Source organism: Saccopteryx leptura, chromosome 1, assembly GCF_036850995.1.
Source record: "Saccopteryx leptura isolate mSacLep1 chromosome 1, mSacLep1_pri_phased_curated, whole genome shotgun sequence".
Lineage (NCBI taxonomy): Eukaryota > Metazoa > Chordata > Mammalia > Chiroptera > Emballonuridae > Saccopteryx > Saccopteryx leptura.
The window spans coordinates 8647441-8671012 of record NC_089503.1 but is presented as its reverse complement, the minus strand read 5'-3'; the positions used below and the strand labels follow the sequence as shown (position 1 = coordinate 8671012).

Sequence of the window (23572 nt, the reverse complement as noted above, 5' to 3'; positions counted from 1 at the left end):
GGAGAGCCAGGCCTGCCCCACCCCAGGGGGTTCTCTTTCTCCATTTCTCCAGGTATGGCCCCTTCTGGTGCTCCTCCGGGTACAAGACAAGACAAATTCAAGTTACCTGGGCTTCACCTGACCCAGGGAGAGCCCCTGAGCGGGAGGGGCGGGCGTGGGGAGGGCAGAGCACCAGGGGACTGTCTGCACCGACACCCACTGAGGACAGGGAGGCTCGCTGCACAGCGGCGCCTGCTCAAGGTCACAGGACTTGTGAGAGCAAGGTCCCGCTGCAGGGGCTCCAACGATCAGGAAGAGGCCGCTCCAGGCCTCCGCCAGCCTCTAGAGAGGAGCTGCCACTGCCAGGTAACCTCTCGCCCCTCCAGGGCTGCACCTCTGCGCCCTGCCCACGTGCTGCCACACAGCCCTGGGCATGGCCTTCTTACAAGACGGGTAGTAGATGGGGTCGCTCCACCTTCACCCCCAGGAGAGACCTCCTCTTACGGGGAGTAAGTAGTCTTCCCCGGTCTAGCCGGGCTACCAAACTGCCCCTCAGCTCTAGGAAGAGTCCCCTAGAAACAGTGGCCACCTCCACACGTGGGGTTACCAGGGCAAAGGACACTTCCCGAGAGGAGGCCTCGCCTGCTTCACCCGAACCATCACCCCAAGGACAAGGGCAGCAGCCTCCAGGATCCAGCCAGACCCCCCGGACCCTCCCCTGGACGCCACAGGTGCTAAGCAGACATCAGTCCTGACCCCACCCGAAGCCCCGCCACCTGTCTGCCAGGCCGAGGGGCCCTCCCCTGGACGCCACAGGTGCTAGGCAGACATCAGTCCTGACCCCACCTGAGGCCCCGCCACCTGTCTGCCAGGCCGAGGGGCCCTCCCCTGGACGCCGCAGGTGCTAGGCAGACATCAGTCCTGACCCCACCCAAAGCCCCGCCACCGGTCTGCCAGGCCGAGGGACCCTCCCCTGGACGCCGCAGGTGCCAGGCAGACATCAGTCCTGACCCCACCCAAAGCCCCGCCACCGGTCTGCCAGGCCGAGGGACCCTCCCCTGGACGCCGCAGGTGCTAGGCAGACATCAGTCCTGACCCCACCCGAAGCCCCGCCACCGGTCTGCCAGGCCGAGGGACCCTCCCCTGGACGCCGCAGGTGCTAGGCAGACATCAGTCCTGACCCCACCCGAAGCCCCGCCACCGGTCTGCCAGGCCGAGGGGCCCTCACCTGGGTGGTGCTGTCCCTCAGCGTGGGGGAGCGGCCCCGGCGTGTGGTCGTCGTGGCCATGGTGGTGGTGGTCTCCATGATGGTGGTGGCCATGTCAGCCAGCAGGGTGGTGGCCGTGGTCTCCGCGCTGAGCAGCACGGACGGTCCCTCCCCCACCAGGCGCAGGTGGCCCTCGGTCCGCACATTGGGGTCGCTCTCGGCGGCCAGCGCCAGCACCTTGAGCCCATTGTAGTAGAGGCCGGACACCTGGCCCTGGAAGGGACGGCCCTGATCCCGGCCCCCGATCTTGATGGCAGCCTGGCTGTTGAAGATGGTCAGCTGGCGGCCTGGGGGTGGGGTGGGGGGAGAGGAATGGGCAAGGGGGACAGACAGAGGGGAGACAGGCAGTGGGGGGAGGCCAGAAAAGGATGGGGAGAATGGAGAAGAGCCAGGGGAGGGAAGAGGAATCAAGGTGGAAACCAGTGAGTGAGGGAGGGGGGAGGGAGACACAAGGAAGGGACAGACACCAGAGGGAAAGTCCTCGTCAGCCAGAGCCCCCAGCCCAGCCAAGCAGAGACCCCGGGGGGGAGGGTCCCCAGGGCACACATGGGCTGGAAAGGGAGCCAGCTCCCCCCTCTCCCACCATGCTCATGCCTCTGACCTTCCCATCGCCCTCTGCTCTCCTCTTCAGGGCCATCACACACCCCTTCTCTCCCTTCCCTCAATTTGATCCCCATCTTGTCCCACTGCCCCCCAAGCGCCCCACACCCCGTGCCCAGCCCCAAGCCATGGCGCCCTCAGAAGCAGCAGATAGAGCACACGAAGAGGCAGAGACAGACAAGGCAACTGCCAGGCCGTGTCAGTGGGCGTCAGGGCAGGGAGGGAGGCGAGACCAGGGGGTGGGCGGGACCGTGAGTGGGCGGAGCACGGCGTGAGGGTGGGAGAAGCCACAAGGCCCTTCCAGCCCTCCCAGCGGCCGCTGGGCCGGCAGACTGGCCAGGCCGCCCTCTCTCCCCCCCAGGCCCCGCCCGCCCTCTCCCCCCCCCAGGCCCCGCCACCGCCCTCTCCCCCCCCCCCCCAGGCCCCGCCACCGCCCTGGGTCAGGCCCGGAGAGCTGAGGCCTCCCTCCCTGCCAGCCTGTGCAAGCACAGAGATGGAAAATGTTAAAGGGACCTTGCTTTGCTCGCTGACAGCCAGAAAGAAAAGCGCTCCAGCTCCAATCTCACCCCTCACTCAGCAGGTACCCCTCCGAATTCCCGCCAAGACGGGCTTTTGCTGTTCTGTTTGGTTTTAATGGATCCGGGGGTCGGTTTAACCCTCTGAGTTTGTTGCTTTGGTTTGGTTTTTAGAAAAGATATTTATTATGTTTAAGTTTAGATTTAACTTTGGTTTTGGTATTGCTTATTTGGGGAGGGAAGGGGGCGGAGGAACCACTACGTTGCCCCCTGCTCCTCCGGACCTTCAGGTGTTGGCTTTAGGGGGTTTAAGACCTGGCTTAGCCCTTGTTAGCCTCTGGTTAGTGCCTCGTTAAAGATCTGGTTTAGAGTTAGGTGCCTGTAAGCCCTGCCCCTAAAACCTGGGCTGAGGACAGTCCAACTTGTGAAACCCATACTCTCTGGAAACACAAGTTCCCTGGGACACCCACCCCTTCTGCCTGGCCTCTGGCCACAGGTGTGTCTGCTGCTCCACCCTTCCGCTCAGGCCCTCCCCCTGCCCAGCACCTCACTGGCCCTGGAGCAACAGCTGCATCTTACAAAGGTGGGGGCCAGAGCCCAGAGAGGCTGAGCACCAGTGAGTGGCAGCTGGGACACCGGACCCAGAGAGGCCCTTTGAGGGCCACCGCGTCCAGGGTTTATTCCCAGGCCTAAGAATGATGAGAAAAATTAAGAATAGGTGGTGCATAAGAGTCAAAGGGGCTTGGGAAGCAAACATTTCACAATCACACACAAGTGTTTTTTCTCATGGGACTTCTCAGAGCCTTTATAGAACCAATGTCCCTGGGTGTCCCCAAGAGGAGGAGACGGGACACGGCCTTTCCCCAGCTCACTTCACAAGCCTCTTGATTGTGAAGCACCCGTGGGACCTATGCTTCACAGGACATATTTCGGAACTGGAAAGTTGATTCATTCAATAAATATTTATTGAGCACCTCCTATGCGCCAGGTGCCGACAGGAAAGCAGTCCCTCCAAGGATGCCACGTCTTGTGCTCCAATATGTTCTGCTCCTCACTGCATCTCACCCTCACAGCACCCTGTGCGGGGGCTGGGGGCCCGAGAGGCGAGCATGGTCCCTGTCCTCCCCAGAAGGGAACCGAGGTACCGGAAAGGGCCTCTGGACCCTCCTGACTAAAGCCACTCAAGAGGTGAGTTCCTCTTTCCACAGCTGGGGAAATACTAGAATACTGAGCCCAATCCTTCCCTTCCTAGGAGAGGAAACAGAAGCCTAAAGAGAAGGCGTGGCCACGCAGCTAGTGACGGACAGCTGTGGTTCCAATCACCAGCCCAGCTCTTCCCCAATCTGGCCCACAAGTCCTGCCCCTCCGCGGCCCGGGGCTTGTCCTGCTCTCCCTTCCCACTGGGGTCACAAGTTGTCCCAGCCTCAGCCCAAGCTGCTCCTTGGCCTCTCTAGTTCCTGGAGAGGGAGGTGGGTAACGAAGAGGAAGCTACACAGGTTAGCAAATCTGGCCCCTGCGACCCCACCTGCGTGAACTCCTCAAAGGGTTAAAGTTCGCCCCGCTGGAGAGAGCAGCCCAGTGTGGCTGGGGGCTGTAGGTTTTAGCGATGTCGGTTACAGTCCCTTTAACTTTTTGTCCTGTTACAGATTTATCACATCTGGTTATCAGCATGTTTAGTCCCCGCTTGACTGTGTGGGGGCTGGAGGTGACCTTTGGGGTTTTTAGTTGGGGGAGGCCCCAGTGGACATTTAAAAGCACAGTTATCAGCTGGTTAGATGGAGGTTTAACAGTTATACTCCCCCCCTAGAGTTTAGCCTTAGAGGTACAGAGCTCGCCCCCTCTCCACAGGGAATGGGATGGCTTTGCCCTTGGCCCCAACTTCCCTTGGTGACAAACCGCCTTCTCCCTCACACCCTGCAGTGCTTGACCACACGCAGCCCCTTCACGGCCCGCTGTCTCCCTCGTCAGCTCAGCCCGCACGGAGACCCCAGGGGACGGCTCCCTCTGCCCCTCTTCCCTCCTCTCTTCCCAATCCCACTACTTCTAGGGGGCCTCCAGAGAGGGGCCCATGGCCACTTTTTTGGGGGAGGGGCCTTTCCAGGTGGGTCTGAGGCCCCTAGTCTATCCTTTTCTTCTCAGATGCCCCGGGTGAAGTCTTCCTAACTGTCCTCGGATGCTAGGGTCAGCGTTTCCTGCTTCCCCAAGCCTTCCTGCTTCTCAGGCGCTGTAGCCCTCAACTGGCCTTTCCGACACCTCTGAGCTGACCACCTCCCTCCCGGCCTGCATTCCAGCCTGCCTTACTGGGGTTGACTAGACGACCCTACTCCCAACCTAGGCTTAAAAAGGGAGGAGAACTCTTGTAGGAAACACCCCCACCCTTGGCCAACAACAGCGCTCTAAAAGACCCAGATCCTTGACTACAGAGAGAAAGGGGGCATCATGGCGGGACAATCGTCCCTTCACTGGGGGAGGGGGGGGAGGCGGGGGCGGGTGCTGGGGAAGGCATGGATGGGGAAAGAGAGAGCTCTGCACCTTTAAGATAGTGTTTTTAAAGTTAATTAATTAATTAATTAATTCTGGTTAATTACCTTTGTCGAGCAGCCACTCATCTACTACTCGACCAAGCCGGTAGGGGATTCTCTGTCTAGCAATCGCCAGGCGCTCGTTATCAAAGTTTCCTTGGAAAAGTTTAGAAAGACAGTAGGTTTCTCAGGCGGCGAAGTCCAAAGGAGTTAGAAAAGTAATTACGCATTTCTCAGGAGACTCAGGGAAGCAGCAACATCCAACAGAAAGGGGGGACAGTCCACCCAAGGCGGGAGAAAAAACGCTGGGTCCCTTGTCCTCCCGTCCCCTCCCCTGGGCTCCCTAGGCTCCTGTCCAGAGCCAGCCCCACCCTGAGGGCAGGAGTGACCCGAAGGAAAAGAGAGGGACAAAGAAGAAAAGGAAAGGGGAGGAAAGAAAAGGCAGCTGGAAGGTCAAAGGTCAGCGGTGAACCAGGTGTCTCTGAGCTCAAGCTGTCGCCCTGTTCCTTCCCAATCCCAGAGTGGGGCAGCAGTGGGAGGGGCATTTAGCGGGTTTATGTTCAGGGGGGGGAGGCCTCAGCGGCCCCGCTGGTTACTGCGTTTAGAGGGCGGTTTAGAAGTGGGAGGGGCAGGTTAAGCAGGGGTTTATGCGGCATTTAGGGGGGAGGCCCGACACACTCATTGAACAGTGAGAATTCAAATTCACTTCTCCAAGCCGGTCTCAGCTCCCTTGACCTTCGGTGCTCACCCCCCAGCTTTCCCCCTCCCCCCTCCCCCCACAGCCGTCCCACCCCCAGCTTCCACCATAGCCCCGGCCCCACCCCAACGGCCCCAAGCCCACCACTGCTCACTGCAGGCACTTCCGGTCTCACCCTGGTCACCGCTCTCTGTCTACCAGCCCCACTACGGGTGACTTCCCTGGTGACCCCAGCGTGGTGCCTGGCGTGGTGGCTGGACCATCCCAGCAGCCCCGTCCCCCTCACTTCTCCCAGTTTCTCGGTGCCATCTCGCCTCCTCTTCCACCTTCTTCCCCAGGCCAGCGTTCCCTCCCTACAGGCAGGCGCCCAGTCCTCCTCTGCCTGTTGGCGCCCTCTCTCCTCCCCCTCTCAGCTCCACTCTAAGACCCTCAGAGGCCTATGCTCAGGGACTCTCTCCCTTCTGCCCTGGGCACCCAGCCCAGCTCCTGACCGCCCTCACTCACAAGCCTTCCTCCTTCGGCCTAAGCCCCGCCCCCTCAGCCTTCAGCTGGGCATCAGGATACCCGTCCCTGTCCCCACTCCCCATGCTGCAGGCCCTGGGGACAGGGATGGGGGATGTGTGCATGTTCTGTGCATGTTCTGTGGGTCTGTGGACAGGTTTGTCTGCGTGCCTGGGAGGTCTGTGTGCTACTCCCTCGTCATGAGCTGTGGGTGACCCCAGTCAGCAGCCGTGGACGTGGAAATGATTTCCTTTGGGAATCTGGCCAGTCTTCCCATTGAAACCACTTACACGTTGTTCAATAGCATGCACTCTGGGGGGGTGGCGGGGCTTTTCCTCTCATCTCCCATTGCACAGCTGCGCTCGTCTGCCCAGCAACACCTGGGCCTGAGCCTGCCTGGGTGCATCTCCTTGAACGAGCACACCATGTGCCCATGGGTGCATGGTGGTGCCTCCCTCGGTGTTATAAGCCAAGGAGACACTGCCTTCCCTACATATTAAGGTCACTCGTGTTCAAGTCGAAAATGGATCATTCATTCATTTAGTCACTCAAGAAACGTTTCTTCAGTGCCTGCTCTATCCCTGGTATTAGAGATGGAAAGGTGAAGGCCCAGCCTTTGCCCAACAGAAGCCCCAGCGGAGTGGGGGGGAGGGGGTGGCTGGCAATGACTAGCCGTGTTCTGTGTTCTGTTGGAGGGCACAAGGGTATCCCCCCTGTGGGCAGGGGTGCACGGAGCCGGAGGAGACACTAAAGGAGAGGTGTGGTGGCCAGAGGGCGTCACACAGGGAGGGAAGTGCACGGGCAGAGGGCCGAAGGCCAGGAGGTATTCAGGGGCCCCCTTGTGTGGCATACTGGGTGTCTGTGTGTCTAGGTGTTTGTCCGTGTGTGTGTCTGAGAGAAAAGGAAGAACATACACCTGCCTCACTGACACACGGTTCTAACAAAGCTGATCTGGCACTTTCCTCGGCTTACGTCGGGAATTCTCACAGTATCGCTATGAGGTAGGTATTATATCCACTTTCAGAGGTGGAAACTGAGATTCGGAGAGGTTAGATGACTTCCCAGTAGGAGGCTGGGATTACAGGCTCCCTCACTGGCGTCTGGGTGCCCAGGCTCTCGGCGCATGCACTGCGGCCTGGCCTGCTGCTGTTGCTCGGGCAGCCTCTCGGCGCATGTGCCCTGCGGCCTGGCCTAATGCTGTTGCTCGGGCAGCCTCTCGGCGCGTGTGCACTGCGGCCTGGCCTGCCGCTGTTGCTCGGGCAGCCTCTCGGCGCGTGCGCACTGCGGCCTGGCCTGCCGCTGTTGCTCGGGCAGCCTCTCCGTGCCAGCCTCTCCGCGTGTGTGCCCTGCGGCCTGGCCTACGGCTGTTGCTCCGGCAGCCTCTCGGCGCGTGCGCACTGCGGCCTGGCCTACCGCTGTTGCTCGGGCAGCCTCTCCGCGCCAGCCTCTCCGCGCGTGTGCCCTGCGGCCTGGCCTACGGCTGTTGCTCCGGCAGCCTCTCGGCGCGTGCGCACTGCGGCCTGGCCTACGGCTGTTGCTCCGGCAGCCTCTCGGCGCGCGTGCACTGCGGCCTGGCCTACGGCTGTTGCTCCGGCAGCCTCTCGGCGCGCGTGCACTGCGGCCTGGCCTGCTGCTGTTGCTCGGGCAGCACGCCGCTTGCGCTTGCGTAGAGGCTCTGCTCACAGCGCACACAGGCAGCCACCAGGCCCTCAGGGTACCGTGCTCTGCAGGTGAAGGGGCACCCAGCAGCCTTCCCCACCCCCAGCCAGGGGTCCCCAAGCAGAGGAAGGCAGGGTGACTCCTGCAACCTGGCCTCTGGCCTGCTGGGCCCTCTGGGGAGAAGCTCTGGACCCGAGCTGTGACTTCATGTGGTGAGGGTGCCTCCCACAGTCCAGCTCTGCCTGGCACGAGCTGATGTCTTCGCTGCTACAAAGATTGCTCTGATGTACATGTGCATGAGAGAGCTGTCTCACGCCCACAGGGCAATCACGCCCACGCAGGCCTGTCAGTGTCTGTGCACGTGTGGAACTCAGCCTAGGACTGCTTGTGTGTCTGCGTGACCTCACGCACGTCAGGCCCTTCGTGTAGCCTGGCATCACTCTGCAAGGCTATTTCTCTCGTGTCTGTCTGACCCTATGAACATCTGCAGTCACCCTGGTGTCCGGGGTTGGCCTATGTGTCCTCCAGCCTCTGTGTTTATTACTCGGCCATGCAGCTCTACATGTCCAGGGCCTGCCCGAAAATGTTTGGGTTCAAGCTCGCATGATTGTCGGTCGTGAGACTACACTGGCATCTTTCTCCCGGCACGAGCGGGCCCCCGGGGGTCTGCACACCTGCACCTCCCACTGTCCTCTGCCCATGCCCTTCTTGGTCAGCTTCTTGCCTCCACCTGGACTCTCATCCCTGCCCGAGAGAGGCAGGCACTGTCCGCTTCTCAGGCAGCACCGTGTGCGTGACTGCAGCGCCACTTAGCCCGTATCTCCACATCGCTGTGTTTCTGTGCAGTGCTTCTCCCCTGCAGTGGCTCGATTTCCCCTCCCTCTTTATCTCCCTCTTCCTCTCCTCCCGAGGCTCTGTCCGCGCTTTCCTCACTGGCTGGGACGGCGTGACAGCGTCCCATCTATCTCTCTGCCTCAGTCCGGGAGCTGCCTCTGTCCTAGCTGCCGGCTCAGGGACTCTCCCTATCTCTCCATCGCTCCTCCCCCGGTTCCCTCTCACGTGGAGACTCTTTCTCTGCCTCCCTCAGTATCTTGCAGAGTCTCTGCTTCCTCATTTCTTTCACGTCCTCATCCCTGTCCCTCCCCTGAGCTCCTCACACCTTGGTTTGTCCTCGGGACCATGGCTGTTACCCTGTTGAACTGGGTCTGTTTGCGTCCCTGTGCTCGCTGCCACCTGCAAGCAGCGGCTGTGTCCCCATCACCTGTGTCCCCAGGGCCTGCCTGGCACAGAACCTGATAATACCTAGTAGGTTGTCAATAAATGTTTGTTGAATGCACATGACCATATTTTTCACTTTTTTCACTGGTTTCTCTCTGCCTTACCCCCTGAGACACGTTGGGGTTCCTTATCTTCAGGTCTCCATGGTTACCTCTCTCCCTTTATCTAGTCTCCTACTATGGATCTTCGACTTGCTCTCTGTCAAGGCTTGGGTGCGCTCCTCGGCCCCGTCCGTGGGAACAGCTCTGCCTACTTGCCAGGTGTGTTTCAGGTTATTCTGGATCTTCTCTCCTTGGTTTCTGCATCTGCGGCCCCGTTTCCACCTGTCCCTCAATTCTGAACTCATCCTTTCCTCAGCTGGGTCTTCCCTTTCTCTACCCTTCCTCCCTTCCTCCTCTCCCTCATCCCCACATTGGACCCTGGCCTTGCAGCCTTCCCACTCAGCTCCGCCATCTGTCCCAGCTGTCATACTCCAAGGATCACAGTCTTGCCCAGTCCTACAAAACCCACTGGTTTACTTTAGCCACGCCTGTCCTGTCCCACTCCCATGCCACACCTTCATGGAGCCTCACCACGTAGCCCCGCCCCCGATGTAGGCAGCGCCCCTATCAAAGGCCGCCCAGCCTGCTCCGCCCCTCCCACCACACCTCCTCCATGCGCCCAGGCCACCTACCTGCCGGATACCGCTCGTTGACTGGCCAGCTGTCCACCTGCAGGGTGGCGTTGCCACCACTTCTAGTGAAGCGCACCACGTGGTATTTGCCATCGCTCACAATGGCGTTGGGCTCGTCAATGGTAATGTCGTCTGTGCCCACATTGAAGATCACCCCCACAGTGCCCTGGTCCTGAGGACAGAAAAGGAGATAAGAGGTCAGCGACTGGAAGGGACCAACTGTTCTCTCCTTCTAGAACTCCACCTGTGACCACCGCTGGCCTAGCTCCAGGGCACTTCACAGCCTGACAACACACCTCTCCCAGTCGTGTCTTCACTGGACACTCTCACCTGCTCAAAGAGGTGGGCAGGCCTGCCCCTCTCCCATACACAGGCCAGGCAGGCACTGTGGGTGCCGGCCTGGACTCAGCACCTCCACTACCCACAGCTGCCTCTTGCCCTTTGCTTTACTCAGAATATTCACAAATGTTCACCGGACACCTACTCTGTCCAAGGGCCCCTGAACCCAGGCCTCAGACAGGATGACCAGGGCCACGCCGGGGACCAGTGGGAGCACAGAGGGTGGGGTCACCCTAAGGCACCACCTACAGAGAAGTCCGCAGAGGCCCGCCCAGTGCCTGGGGAACGTCTGACCTCCTCCGCCCCTCCATCCCAGCCTCAAGCCTCCTCTCCCTGCAGGATCAGCACTGAGCAGGTCCCCAGGGGCTCCCACACCAGGGCACGAGCATGCTTCTCCTGGCAGCCCATCTGGCCCCATGGAGGTCAGGGTTGAGTGTGGGGGAAGTCCCTCTGCAGTCATGGGGGCAAGGGTAAGGAGTCTGAACTGTGTGTTTGGGGCAGTGACGGGTATGGAGAGATCAGGGAGACAGATCACATCAGACTTAACTAAGGAAAGGGGGTGTTGGGTAGAGGATGGGGCTGGGAGCTGGGGGTGGGAGGCAGGCAGAGGACAGACAGGGACTAAGGCCTAGAGAAAGGGAGTGAAGAGTCAATCTGAGCAACCTCTGGGATCCAGGCCCCGGGCTCCAGAGAGACCCTGCACGGGGACCCTGCAGTGGCCACCCAGGATCGAGACCAGGGAGGTTCTGCCGATGGTGCCTGAGTAGGGGGGACAGCTTGCTTCACCAAACCCCCTAAAATGTGGTAGGCTCTCTGTCGGTACTGTACGCACACGCTCTCTTCACCCCTACGGGCAACCCTCTGAAGAAGCTTATAGTACCCCCATTTTATTGAGGAGGAAACTGAGGCTCAGGGAAATTAAGTAACATCTCAAAATCTCCGAGCCCATAGGAAAGCAGCCCCAGGTGGTCTGGCTCCAAAGCCAGGGCTTTCTCCAGCTGCCAGCTGGTCTGGGGAGACACTAACTCCAAGGGCTGGCATGGGGAGTGGCCCGAGAGGCCGTTCTACCTCTTTACAAACAAAGATATGTAAAGAAGCCAGAGGAAGGCCCACTAGTCCTCACCCTGAGCCCCTACCCCACTCATGCCCTGCACTTCCCTGCAGCACCCCTGACTGAGGCCCCCGTGTTCCCACACTCCTCCCACACAGGACAGACATGGGCACAGGCTCTCTCAGGCCCCCGGATCACACAGTCACTAAAACCCAGCTCATCACAGAATGCACCGCACTCCTGGGGTCCTCCCGAAAGGCTGCTCCCGCCCCACCCGGGTACGAGGCACCACTCAGCTGCCACCTCTTGCATCCAATGGAACCAAGAGGCATGGTGGCACTGGGGGTAGGAATAGGGAGGCTCACAGAACGGGCAGAGATTGGGGTCTGGCGGGCTGGGAGGCAGGGTGTGCAGCTGTGGCTCACTTGGAAATCTACACCCTAGTCCTTCCCCACTTGTGGATCCACTTCTCCTCCTAGAACCTGGGAAAGCCACGCATGCGCACACACATGCACGCACATGTGCACACACCCAGTCATACATGCATGCAGCATCTCTCCTTCCCAGATGCAGTAAAGCAGGGAAACTGAGGCTGGCCTTGCCTAACAGAGTACTAGCAAGCCCCCCCAATCCACCACCCATAACTGACAAGGAGAAGAGTGATCATCTGCTCCCACACATGTGAGGGGGGGCCCCCCAGTACTATTGTTAGTAACAGCACCACCCAGCAGAGCGTCAGCCCTTTGGACGCCTCCGAGGGCGTCTCCCCACGAGGCTCAGCTGGGCGGTGCAGGCGGTCAGGTCAAGGAGCACATGCAGCCCGGGTGCCGGGCGCCGGGCGGGCAGTGGGCCAGCGGGGCAGCTGGAAGGCCAGGCACCTGGGTTTCCGAGGAGGCAGTTGAGCTCAGAGCCCTGCACTCTGGGGAAGAGGCAGCTCCCCAGAGCTGCTCCCAACGTGAAGTCAGTTGTCACTTCTGTTAAAGTCATTAATTCCTAATTCCCCAATTACCTCATTAGGCGGCGGTGGGGAGCACGCGGCCGCTCCTACAGCAAATAATTATGGGAGTCAAAATTAATTTGGCAAAGTGGAGCGACGCTTTATTAGAAACGTCAAATTGCTTTTCTCTTATTTTGCTGCCGCCTCCCCGCTCTCTGAGAGCTGCTAATGTCGCTGTGGTGGGAGCTGATGTGTCACCAGTGGGGAGGGAGCTCGGGGGCTGTTCCCAGGGGCCCGCAGCCCATCTGGTCCCGACTCTCCCTTGAGAACTGGCCTCTCGTGGCTGCCACAGTTCTTCCAGGGCCCCTGCCCTCCCTAGGCCCCCCACCTGAGGGCCAGGCACCCCCTCCCCCCTCCCCCTGCAGCACTAGGCACCAGGCCCTGCTCCTCCTAACCCTGCACCAGGCCAGGCCTATGGGCAACTGCTGGGACGGGCGGGGGAAGAGCTCTCCTCCTGCACCCCGATTCCCGGCCCTTTCTTCTTAGCACTAGGGGGAGCCTGTGCTCTAGACCCACAGGCACAGAGACACACAGAAGTTGTCAGAGAGGCAGACACAGAATCCATCCAGGGGGACAACCACAGATGACATCAGCTAACACAGGGATGTTAGCCAACTCCAAGTGCCTCCTCAGGGCTGGGCCATGTCCTCAGTGCTGTATAGACACGCTCTCACTGAAACCTCCCGGCACCCTCCGTCCCCCTGCCACGCCGCTGCACAGAGGAGCAGACTGGGCTCAGAGAGGGGAAGTCACTGCACAAGGACAGAGCAGGCAACGGCAGAGCGGGCACTCCGGTCCGGGCCCCCGGCCCCAGAGCCACGCATTGCTGCTCACGACTGCGGGGCGAGAACAGCAGCCCTCGGCCACAGAAAGGGTCCCGGCCACGCACGGTCAGGAGACTGAGACGACAGCAAACACCCCTCCACCAGGAAACGCGAACACAGAGCCACACACCCAACCGGAGGCCGCAGACGCAGCCTCTCTCGTCATCCCCACGTTCACACCGTCACTCCTGACACAGTCACCGGCCCCCACGGTCACCCACACAGTGCCTCGCACACTCAGGCCGAGACGCTGTCTGTCCGCCTCCCTCTCGGGGAACAGGAACTCCCGGCCCCCTCCCCTCCTACTCTCCACTCTGCACCCCTCCCTCCACGCTCCCTGCCTGTGCTCCCCACTCAGCGCCCCCCAGCACCACTCCCGCTCGGGCTCCGCTCTGCCCATGGGACCTCTCCTTCCATGTCCCTCCTGTGCGCCCTGGCGCTAAGGGGAAGGGTGTGCAGCCATGGGACCTAAAACACTGTTGGGTAAGAAAGGTCCAGGAGCTACAGCCCCAATCAGATGGCGGGCAGAGCCGAAAAAAATCTCTCTCTCTCTCTCTCTCTCTCTCTCTCTTTCACACACACACACACACACACACACACACCCTGGCTTCCTCATCCCTCTTAAAGCCCAGGGACTCCCAACTCCCACCCAAACTTTCCCAGCACACAGCCGACTTAACCTGCCCAGCTCGGGGGTCCTGGCCAGGGTGGTCGTGACCAGGGTCGCCATGCGGGAGGCAGGCAGGGAACGGAGGGCGCCGGAAAGCGCTGTGCAGGTGGAAGTAGAGATTGAGGTCAGAGTGCCAGGGGTTAAAGCATGGACAAGGGACAGGGAGAGGCTGAGAGCAGAAATGACATGGAGCAAGGCCAGAGGCAGAGGTGGGGAAAGCGTGGAGAGAAGAGGGGGCTGCCTGAAGACCAGATTCCCACGGGAACCGCAAGGAGACGAGCTGTGGAGACGTAGGAGCCCCGAGGGAGGCGCTGGGAAGGGAGAAGGGTCCAGGAAGGAAGCAGGCAGGGAGGGGCTGGCAGAGAAAGGCAGAGCTGGGTGGGAACTAAGGTCAAGGTAGGGTGAGGGGCTGGGCCTAGAGGTCAGAAATGAGCGAGCTCGGACAGAGAGGCTGGCTGAGGGGTGGCAGGCTCAGAGGGCCACTGGGAGGGCAGAGGTCAGAGACGCAGAGGTCAAGGGCAGGGCAGAGCAGGGGCGGTGTTTGAAAGCCAGGTGAAGCAGCGAGGGTGGGCTGCCCTGGGACAGGGAGGGGGAGGGAGGGCCGCAGGAACAGGTGCAAGGCACAGCGGGCTGCCCCGGGCAGTCCAGGACTGAGCAGGCAGCAGCCCAGCGCTGTCACTAACGTGGGGACATTTCCAAAGGCTGAAGAACAGCCTGGAAGACTCAAGGAGGCCCTGGACGGCATTCCGAAAAGTCAGAAGACATCGATGGTCTCAAGGAGTGGGGAACAGGGACTTCAAACCAGCAGAGGGACTGTGGGCGTCTCAGGAATGACCAGGAAGGGAACGGGTCTCAGAAACAGGAGCACTGAGAGGAAACCCGGGACCGAGGGGACAGAGGTTCCGGGTGTTCACACGAGGAGCAGATCTGAGGGACGGATCCCACGGCCATGGGAGGGCTGATGGGCTTGGGGGCAGGAAGGCCGAGGGGCCGGAGACCGGAGCCCAGTTCCTTACGATGTGCAGCTGCAGGTAGTCTCCGAGGCCCGAGGCGCTGTCCACCCGCACCAGCACGGCGCTCCGCTGGTGCGTGCTGAAGCCCACGGCCAGCCGGTCCATCCTCGTGCTCGGCCGGTCATTGGGGGGCCACGTGTAGGTGATGAGCGCTCCCCCCTTCCCAAAGATATACGTGGTCCCGGCTGCAGAGAGAAGGAAAGGGAGAGGGAGGTATGACATCAGGAGGCTAAGATCAGCAGGTTCTTGGGGCCGTGACCAGAGCACTAGGACCCCAGGGCTAGGGTACAGCGCCTCAGCCGGGACGCCCACAGCAGCCCGCAGGCCCTGCAGTCCCGGGGAGCAGCTGGCAGGAGGGTGCCCGGGTGAGAGGCTGTGCACGCGCACAGACAGATGTAGCTGCCTCATCAACAATCCTGGCTTTAATTACAGCAAACAGAGAGGTAACAGAGAGAGTGTGACACAGAGAGAGCCCAGAGAGAGGCTGCAGGAAGACCGAGAGGACTCCTGGTGCAGGTCGAGTCCAAGGGGCCTGAGCTGGACCAGCTCCCAGGGCTGCAGAGGCCAGTGCTCAAGGTGTGTGCTCCTGGGGGCCTGCGCTGAGCAGGCACCGAGGCAAGAGGCGCCCCGGGCGATGGCAGGAGGAGGGGCAGGGCTGTGCTCAGCTCTGACTCACAGCCCACAGGTTGGCACCCCTCCAACACCTGCCTCCCATCCCTCCCAGGCCCTTGGAAATCCTGGTCCATTTTCCCAGGACTCACTGCTTCCACTCGCAACTAGGGGGCTGCCTGGGTCCCAAAACAGGGGGCTCCTGGAGCCCTGCCCAGAAAAGAAGAGACAGGCATGAGGGGTTGGGGGGCATTGCGACTAACAGCCAGAGAAAGAAGGAGGCAGAGAGACAGATGGACGGAGAGGGACAGAGAGGGGTGTAGGTGAGGGAAAGTGGGAGAGTGGGAGCAGAGAGGAAGGCTCCCTCTCCCTGCCCTCCCCCACCCCACCCTCTCTCCCCCTCTGTCTCCTCTTCTCCATCCGGCTACCGGGGGTGGGTGTGAGGTCCCTAACGATCTCAGCCCCAAAATAAACCCCATTAGTCTCCATGTTCCCTCCTGCGGCTGACTGGGTTCCCTGGGGGTAGAGGGTGGGGGCAGACTGACGGCAGGTGCGGGTGGGGGGCTGGTCTCCCCGTTTCCGGGAAGGGATCCTTGTCTGTGAGGCCTACAGGACTAGTACTCTGGGGCCTTCAGAGAAGGGAAGAGAACAATCTTGCATTCTTTAGAACATAAATGGAGCAGATGAGATTCATAAAATGCTTAATTAAATAATTAGCCACTAACGACTCCTCTCCAAGCACTTCTTGAGGGGAGAGGGGTTCAAGGAAGATTTATCCAGGGAGGAAGGAGAGTCTGACCGGGCCCAGAGGGAAGAAGCCTGGTGGGGCTGGGAGAGAAGTGAGGCCCGGAGGTGGGGGAGCTCCGGGGAGCTAGAGCACCTGGGGGCACGGGGCAGGGGTCAGGGGAAGGGGCAGAGGACAGGAGTCAGGGACTGGGGACAGGAGTCAGGGACTGGGGACAGGAGTCAGGGACTGGGGTCAGGGGAAGGGGCAGGGGCAGGGGCAGGGGAAGGGGCAGGGGCAGGGGCTGGGGTCAGGGGAAGGGGCAGGGGTCAGGGGCCGGGGACAGGGGTCAGGGACAGGAGTCAAGGGAAGGGGCAGGGGTCAGGGGCAGGGGCAGGGGTAGGGACAGAGACAGGGGCAGGGGCAGGGGCTGGGACTGGGGCTGGGGCTGGGGCAGGGGCTGGGACTGGGGCTGGGACTGGGACTGGGGCTGGGACTGGGGCTGGGACTGGGACTGGGACTGGGACTGGGACTGGGACTGGGGCTGGGACTGGGACTGGGGCTGGGACTGGGGCAGGGACTGGGACTGGGGCTGGGGCAGGGGCTGGGGCTGGGACTGGGACTGGGACTGGGGCTGGGACTGGGACTGGGGCTGGGGCTGGGGCAGGGGCTGGGGCTGGGGCAGGGACTGGGACTGGGGCTGGGACTGGGACTGGGGCTGGGACTGGGGCTGGGACTGGGACTGGGGCTGGGGCTGGGGCTGGGGCTGGGGCAGGGGCTGGGACTGGGGCAGGGACTGGGGCTGGGACTGGGACTGGGGCTGGGACTGGGGCTGGGACTGGGACTGGGGCTGGGGCTGGGGCAGGGGCTGGGACTGGGGCTGGGACTGGGGCAGGGACTGGGACTGGGGCTGGGACTGGGACTGGGACTGGGACTGGGACTGGGGCTGGGACTGGGGCTGGGACTAGGACTGGGACTGGGACTGGGACTGGGACTGGGACTGGGGCTGGGACTGGGGCTGGGACTGGGGCTGGGACTGGGGCAGGGACTGGGACTGGGGCTGGGACTGGGACTGGGACTGGGACTGGGACTGGGGCTGGGACTGGGGCTGGGACTAGGACTGGGACTGGGACTGGGACTGGGACTGGGACTGGGGCAGGGACTGGGGCTGGGACTGGGGCTGGGGCTGGGGCAGGGGCTGGGGCTGGGACTGGGACTGGGACTGGGACTGGGACTGGGGCTGGGACTGGGGCTGGGACTGGGACTGGGACTGGGACTGGGGCAGGGACTGGGGCTGGGACTGGGACTGGGACTGGGGCTGGGACTGGGGCAGGGGCTGGGACTGGGACTGGGGCAGGGACTGGGGCTGGGACTGGGGCTGGGACTGGGACTGGGACTGGGGCTGGGACTGGGGCAGGGGCTGGGGCTGGGACTGGGGCAGGGACTGGGGCTGGGACTGGGGCTGGGGCTGGGGCAGGGGCTGGGGCTGGGACTGGGGCAGGGACTGGGGCTGGGACTGGGGCTGGGGCTGGGGCAGGGGCTGGGGCTGGGACTGGGGCTGGGGCTGGGGCAGGGGCTGGGGCTGGGACTGGGGCAGGGACTGGGGCAGGGACTGGGGCTGGGGCTGGGACTGGGACTGGGACTGGGGCTGGGACTGGGGCTGGGACTGGGGCTGGGACTGGGACTGGGACTGGGGCTGGGGCTGGGGCAGGGGCTGGGGCTGGGACTGGGGCAGGGACTGGGGCTGGGGCTGGGGCTGGGACTGGGGCTGGGACTGGGACTGGGACTGGGGCTGGGACTGGGGCAGGGACTGGGGCTGGGGCTGGGGCTGGGACTGGGACTGGGACTGGGGCTGGGGCTGGGGCAGGGACTGGGGCTGGGGCTGGGGCTGGGACTGGGACTGGGACTGGGGCTGGGGCTGGGGCTGGGACTGGGGCTGGGACTGGGGCAGGGGCTGGGACTGGGACTGGGACTGGGGCTGGGGCTGGGGCAGGGGCTGGGGCTGGGACTGGGGCTGGGACTGGGGCAGGGACTGGGGCTGGGACTGGGGCAGGGACTGGGGCAGGGGCAGGGGCAGGGCAGGGGCAGGGGCAGGGCTGGGGCTGGGACTGGGGCAGGGGCAGGGGCAGGGACTGGGGCAGGGGCTGGGGCAGGGACTGGGGCAGGGGCTGGGACTGGTGCTGGGACTGGGGCTGGGGCTGGGACTGGGACTGGGGCTGGGACTGGGGCAGGGGCAGGGGCAGGGACTGGGGCTGGGACTGGGGCAGGGGCTGGGGCAGGGACTGGGGCTGGGACTGGGGCAGGGGCAGGGGCTGGGGCTGGGACTGGGGCTGGGACTGGGGCTGGGACTGGGACTGGGGCTGGGACTGGGGCAGGGACTGGGGCTGGGGCAGGGGCAGGGGCAGGGGTAGGGACAGAGACAGGGGCAGGGGCAGGGGCAGGGACTGGGGCAGGGGCAGGGGACAGGAACAGGGGCAGGGGCAGGGGACAGGGACAGGGGCAGGGGCAGGGGACAGGGACTGGGGCAGGGGCAGGGGACAGGGACAGGGGCAGGGGCAGGGGACAGGGACGGGGCAGGGTTAGGGCAGGGGCAGGGGCTGGGGCTGGGGGCAGGGGCTGGGGCAGGGACTGGGGCTGGGGCAGGGGGCAGGGGCTGGGGGCAGGGGCTGGGGCAGGGACTGGGGCTGGGGCAGGGGGCAGGGGCTGGGGCAGGGGCTGGGGGCAGGGGCTGGGGCAGGGGCTGGGGGCAGGGGCTGGGGCAGGGACTGGGGCTGGGGCAGGGGGCAGGGACTGGGGCTGGGGCAGGGGGCAGGGGCAGGGGCAGGGGCTGGGGGCAGGGGCTGGGGCAGGGACTGGGGCTGGGGCAGGGGGCAGGGGCTGGGGCAGGGGCTGGGGCTGGGGCAGGGGCTGGGGCTGGGGCAGGGGCAGGGGGCAGGGGCTGGGGCAGGGGCTGGGGCAGGGGCTGGGGCTGGGGCAGGGGCAGGGGGCAGGGGCTGGGGCAGGGGCTGGGGCTGGGGCAGGGGGCAGGGGCTGGGGCAGGGGGCAGGGGCTGGGGTAGGGGCTGGGACTGGGGCAGGGGTTAGGGGCAGGGGCAGACGCTGGGGTTGGGGAGGGCCTGAGCACTTCCAAGTAACAAGCCTGCTCTGCCAGGGTGGTAGCCCAGCCAGTGACACTGAGGCAGGGCCCCTCAAGCACCTCAGGGTCTCCCCCTCCGGGACTCAGGAGCCCCACTGTAGTTCAGACGGTTAAGTTCAGGGTCAGGGCACTCTAGCCCAGGAAGTTCCCAGGCTCCCCAGAAAGAGTGGACTCCTGGGAGCCTTGGAGGGAGGCACCGTCTGCAGGCCCAGGGAGGAGCTCAGGAGAAGGTGTCGCCTGGGTCCCAGAGAGGCAGGAGGCCAGCAGGGGGCTGGGTGGAGGGGAGCAACCGCTGCTCCCCAGGCACTGTCATCAGTGCCCTCCATCGCCCTAGGCAGGGCCAGAGAGGACAGATGGTCCCCCAGAGCCAGCACAGGGGTCAGAGAACCACCCTGATGTCTAAACACTGCCACCTCCCTCAGCACGTGACCAGGACAGCACCTCCGGCCCGCACAGGGAGCTTGGCTCTGCCCGCTCCAGACCCAGGTGTCCTGCCTACCTGAGGGCCCTGAAGGCCCAGGGCTGAGGGGTCACTCCTCAGGACGGAACCCCAAGGTTAGGGTGGCGAGTTGGGTGGGGGCAGTACTCAGGGAGCTGCACCCACACTCAGGGTGGGCCACCCACTGGGAAAGGGCAGGGCCTGAAGGCCGGGAACAGGGTAGGCCTGAGCCAGTAATAGTCTCTCCACTCCCAATGCAGCACTCTGAAAAATCGGCTGTTTCCATGGCAACCACAATACCCAGGGTCCTCCCTTCTCCCTCCACTCACTCACAAACTGCTCGGCCAGATTTGGGGGGCGGGGAGGGCCAGGGCAGCTAAGATGTTGACCTCCTCACACACACCCCTCCCTGCCTCCTGTTCACCCCCCTGGCTCCAACACTTCACCCACTGAGACGAAGGAATGGCTTATTGGGTTTCTTGGTCCCTCAGAACAGCAAGAGAAATGCCATCTACCTGGGGCCTGCTCCCAAATCTCCCAGGTCGAGGGGAAAGAAGGCCCTCGCTCTTCACTTGCCCTCCCAGCAACCCAGACTGCACACTACCCTGGGGGAGCTCTCCCTGAGCCCAGAGAAGGCCGGAGGTGCAGGCAGCCACAGGTCCCGCTGGGCAGCGAGGCCCAGGGATCCGAGGCAGCGTTCACACCCCGAGCCCCAGGCCCCACAGCCTGCGTCCCCAGAGACACGCCCACAGGCTCCACACCAACACAAAGACCCAGCGTGGAGAGGCTGAGCCCCCACAGGAGACGCGAGGCAGCCGGGAAACATGGCGGCAAGCACACAGAGACGGGCCGTGGCAGGCGGCGAGCGCAGGGGCTGGCAGGCGCAGGACAGGAGGGCGCACAAGGCCTCGCCCCCGAGGCCGAGGGCACCTGGGCTGCCCGCCCCTGCTAAGCCAGGCCCCCCCCCACCCCTGGGATTTATTACCCAGCTGTTCTCACACTGCGGCCAGTTTACTGCACCGGAGGGGCGGGAATCTGTAAACGCCTTTGGCGTTTATTACACTGGAGGGGAATCGGGCAGAGACACTTCTGGGGCTGAGGAGGTGAAGGATGAATGGTTTGTTGGACTGGGGCAGCACTAATTACCCTGGGGAGACATTTCTCTCCCCAGCCCGTGCTCCCACCAAAGGGTGCAGAGGGCAGGGGAGGGAGGAGGGGCAGGGGAGGGAGGAGGGGCAGGGGAGGGAGGACGGGCAGGGGAGGAAGGAGGGGCAGGGGAGGGAGGACGGGCAGGGGAGGGAGGAGGGGCAGGGGAGGGAGGAGGGGCAGGGGAGGGAGGAGGGGCAGGGGAGGGAGGAGGGGCAGGGGAGGGAGGACGGGCAGGGGAGGGAGGAGGGGCAGGGGAGGGAGGACGGGCAGGGGAGGGAGGAGGGGCAGGGGAGGGAGGAGGGGCAGGGGAGGAAGGAGGGGCAGGGGAGGGAGGACGGGCAGGGGAGGAAGGAGGGGCAGGGGAGGGAGGACGGGCAGGGGAGGGAGGAGGGGCAGGGGAGGGAGGACGGGCAGGGGAGGGAGGAGGGGCAGGGGAGGGAGGACGGACAGGGGAGGAAGGAGGGGCAGGGGAGGGAGGACGGGCAGGGGAGGGAGGAGGGGCAGGGGAGGGAGGAGGGGCAGGGGAGGAAGGAGGGGCAGGGGAGGGAGGACGGGCAGGGGAGGGAGGAGGGGCAGGGGAGGGAGGAGGGGCAGGGTTCTGCCACGTCCCCCCTGGGTTGGACCCTCCTGCGCTTCCTGGGCCTCTTGCTTCACACCCCACAAAGCAACCCTCTGCCCTAGCCACTCCCAGGGGAAAGCACAGAGCTGTGGAGTCCAGAATGTCACACCACATCTAGAACTTCTGAAAGGTTCTGGAAAGGCTGCAGAGTAGAGAGGGGCCCAAGTCAAGACCCAAATGGTGTCCTCGGTTGGTCCAGACCCACTGTATTTTATCTCCCCAGAACACCACTAGTGAGTTCTGTTGTGCTTAACTTTTCAGGGACATCGCACGTCCCTGAAGCCCAAGACGAGACCACTCTGATCCACCACCCAAAGGCCCAAGGCTGGCACCTTCTGCCCACACCCAACATAATCCCCTCAATGCCTCCTAGGCCCAAAAATTCAGTGACCCAGTAAAACACTAAATGATCAAGAATCTTCCATAGAGTTCCCACACACCTGCATTCTAGAAAAAAAAACAACAACCAACCAACCATTAGCAAGGGTTAGCTAACCAAGACCCAAACAACATAATCGTCTCATGCAAACACCCCGTGCGGGGATGCTCCTATGGTCAAAACTGCACGTGCAGACCCTGCACCTTCCCACCTTCCTGCAGCGTAAGCCATGACAGAAACCTTCTGGTAGGTAAAGAATCACGAGAGGGTAAAAAGTCCTACACAATCTCAGAAAGCCACATGCTCGGTGCCCACAGCCCAGCTCTTGTACGTGGACCCTCCCAACCCAGGGGGATCTCCACAGATCCAACCCCTGGGTCCAGCTGTCTCTTGATCTAGAACCCCAGAACAATATCCCTTCAAGTCATCAGCCCACTCTTGGCCATAAAACATCCAATTAGAAACCCAGGTTAACACACCCGCATCCAGCATCAGAACAAATGATAGCCCCCTTTCTAAGCTGGAGGGGTGATGAGTCCAGAAGCCCGGGAGCTAATGACCCAGAGCTGAGCTGGGACTGACCCCCCAGTCCTGGCTTCAGAGGGGACCAGAAATGAAGGCCGGGCCAGAAAAGCTCCTCAAGGACTCGGAAACCAAAGCTTGGGTCAAGAGTCAGGAGAGTGTCACCCTCTCAAGCCATTTTTAGGACCCAGCTATCCTGGCCCAATCATGGCTCAACCAGCACCAGGTGCAGGTGTCGTGGGTATCCGGCAGGGGTATCATGTCACAGGAGGGGCTGGGGGACGGAAGGGTCAGTGGAGGAACGAGTGAAGAGGAGGGAAGGAGTACCAGAAGAAATGCAGTGAGACCCCCCCAAGGGAAGGAGAGAAGCACGTGCAGAGAGAGAGAGGCTCCCCCACACTCGGGGATGCTAAGGAGACACTGGGGCAGAGAGGAAAGGTCTCCCCTGGCCTAGAAAGGTCTTCCAAGCTGGCCTCTTCCTCCAGCCAAGCATGGGGCCCCGGAGAAGCCTGGCCTTCTGCCACTCCCATGACAGGTGAGCAGAGGTACAGTTCAGCCACGACAGGTGGGGTGGCCTCCCCCCCAACCCCCGTCCCCTGACCCTCTTCCTTCCTCTCACCTAACCCTTAGGGGCTCCTCCACCCAGTCTCCCACCTCCTCCCATCAGTGGTGCCCTTCGGCTCCTATGTGGCACTGGGCAGTCACTGCCCCTCCTGGGGCTTCTTCCCCCTCTGCCTAGCAAAGGGGTGGCCACCTCTGAGACAACCCCAGCACCAACACTCCACGGGCTCCCTGCCAGCCCCCAGTGCTCTTTCCTCCACTTCTCTCCCTCCTTCCCAGGCTTCACATCCCGACTCCAGCGCCCAGAGCCCTCCCTCCACTCCGCTCCTCTCCGGGGGCCAGTGCCTCTCTCCTTCCCATTCTTCTTCGACCAGCTCTCCTCATCACCCACACCGCTCTCCCGATGTCCCGGGCTCCCCTCTCCTGTCTCGCCCCTTTGTGCCTCTCCCCATTGCCCAGAAAGACCATGTCCTAGCTGGGCCCCTCTGGGAACAACACTGGGCCTCAAGGAGGGACAATGACAAGGAGATGGGGAGAAAGAGTTAAGATGAGGAGCAAAGTGTGGGGTGAGTGAGTGGAAGAACGAGAAAGAGGTAGGAAAGTGCTGATGGAGAGGTCCTAGCTGGACAGAGACTAGACAAGACAAGACGAGACGATGCTAGAGAAGAGAGAAGAGCGATGGCGAGGGGGGTGGGAAGGGGACACGCCTGGGAACTGGGTAAAGAGAGAGTAGAGGCATGAAAAATTAGATAAAGATGAAGTAGGAGAAGCAAAGATGAAGAGACAAGAGGTGGGAAGATGGGAAGTGATGTGGAGGAACAACGACCAGAACGCGAGGACGGACAGATGG

The 23572-nt window shown here is 62.8% G+C and overlaps 1 protein-coding gene across 28 annotated transcripts in view; it reads right to left on the bottom strand.

Moving 5' to 3' along the window:
• Nucleotides 1-23572, bottom strand: part of NRXN2 (neurexin 2) — a 115962-nt gene that overhangs the window by 15159 nt on the left and 77231 nt on the right. For 19 of the 28 annotated variants that reach the window (XM_066359160.1, XM_066359301.1, XM_066359170.1 and 16 more), the window contains 4 exons: nt 14589-14770; nt 9692-9863; nt 4950-5039; nt 1208-1533 (listed from right to left, as the gene is read on the bottom strand). In XM_066359160.1, the coding sequence (XP_066215257.1) occupies nt 1208-1533; nt 4950-5039; nt 9692-9863; nt 14589-14770 (770 nt within the window). The remainder of the gene's footprint in view (nt 1-1207; nt 1534-4949; nt 5040-9691; nt 9864-14588; nt 14771-23572) is intronic. The other 9 variants (XM_066359253.1, XM_066359326.1, XM_066359335.1 and 6 more) reach the window with 1 other exon arrangement.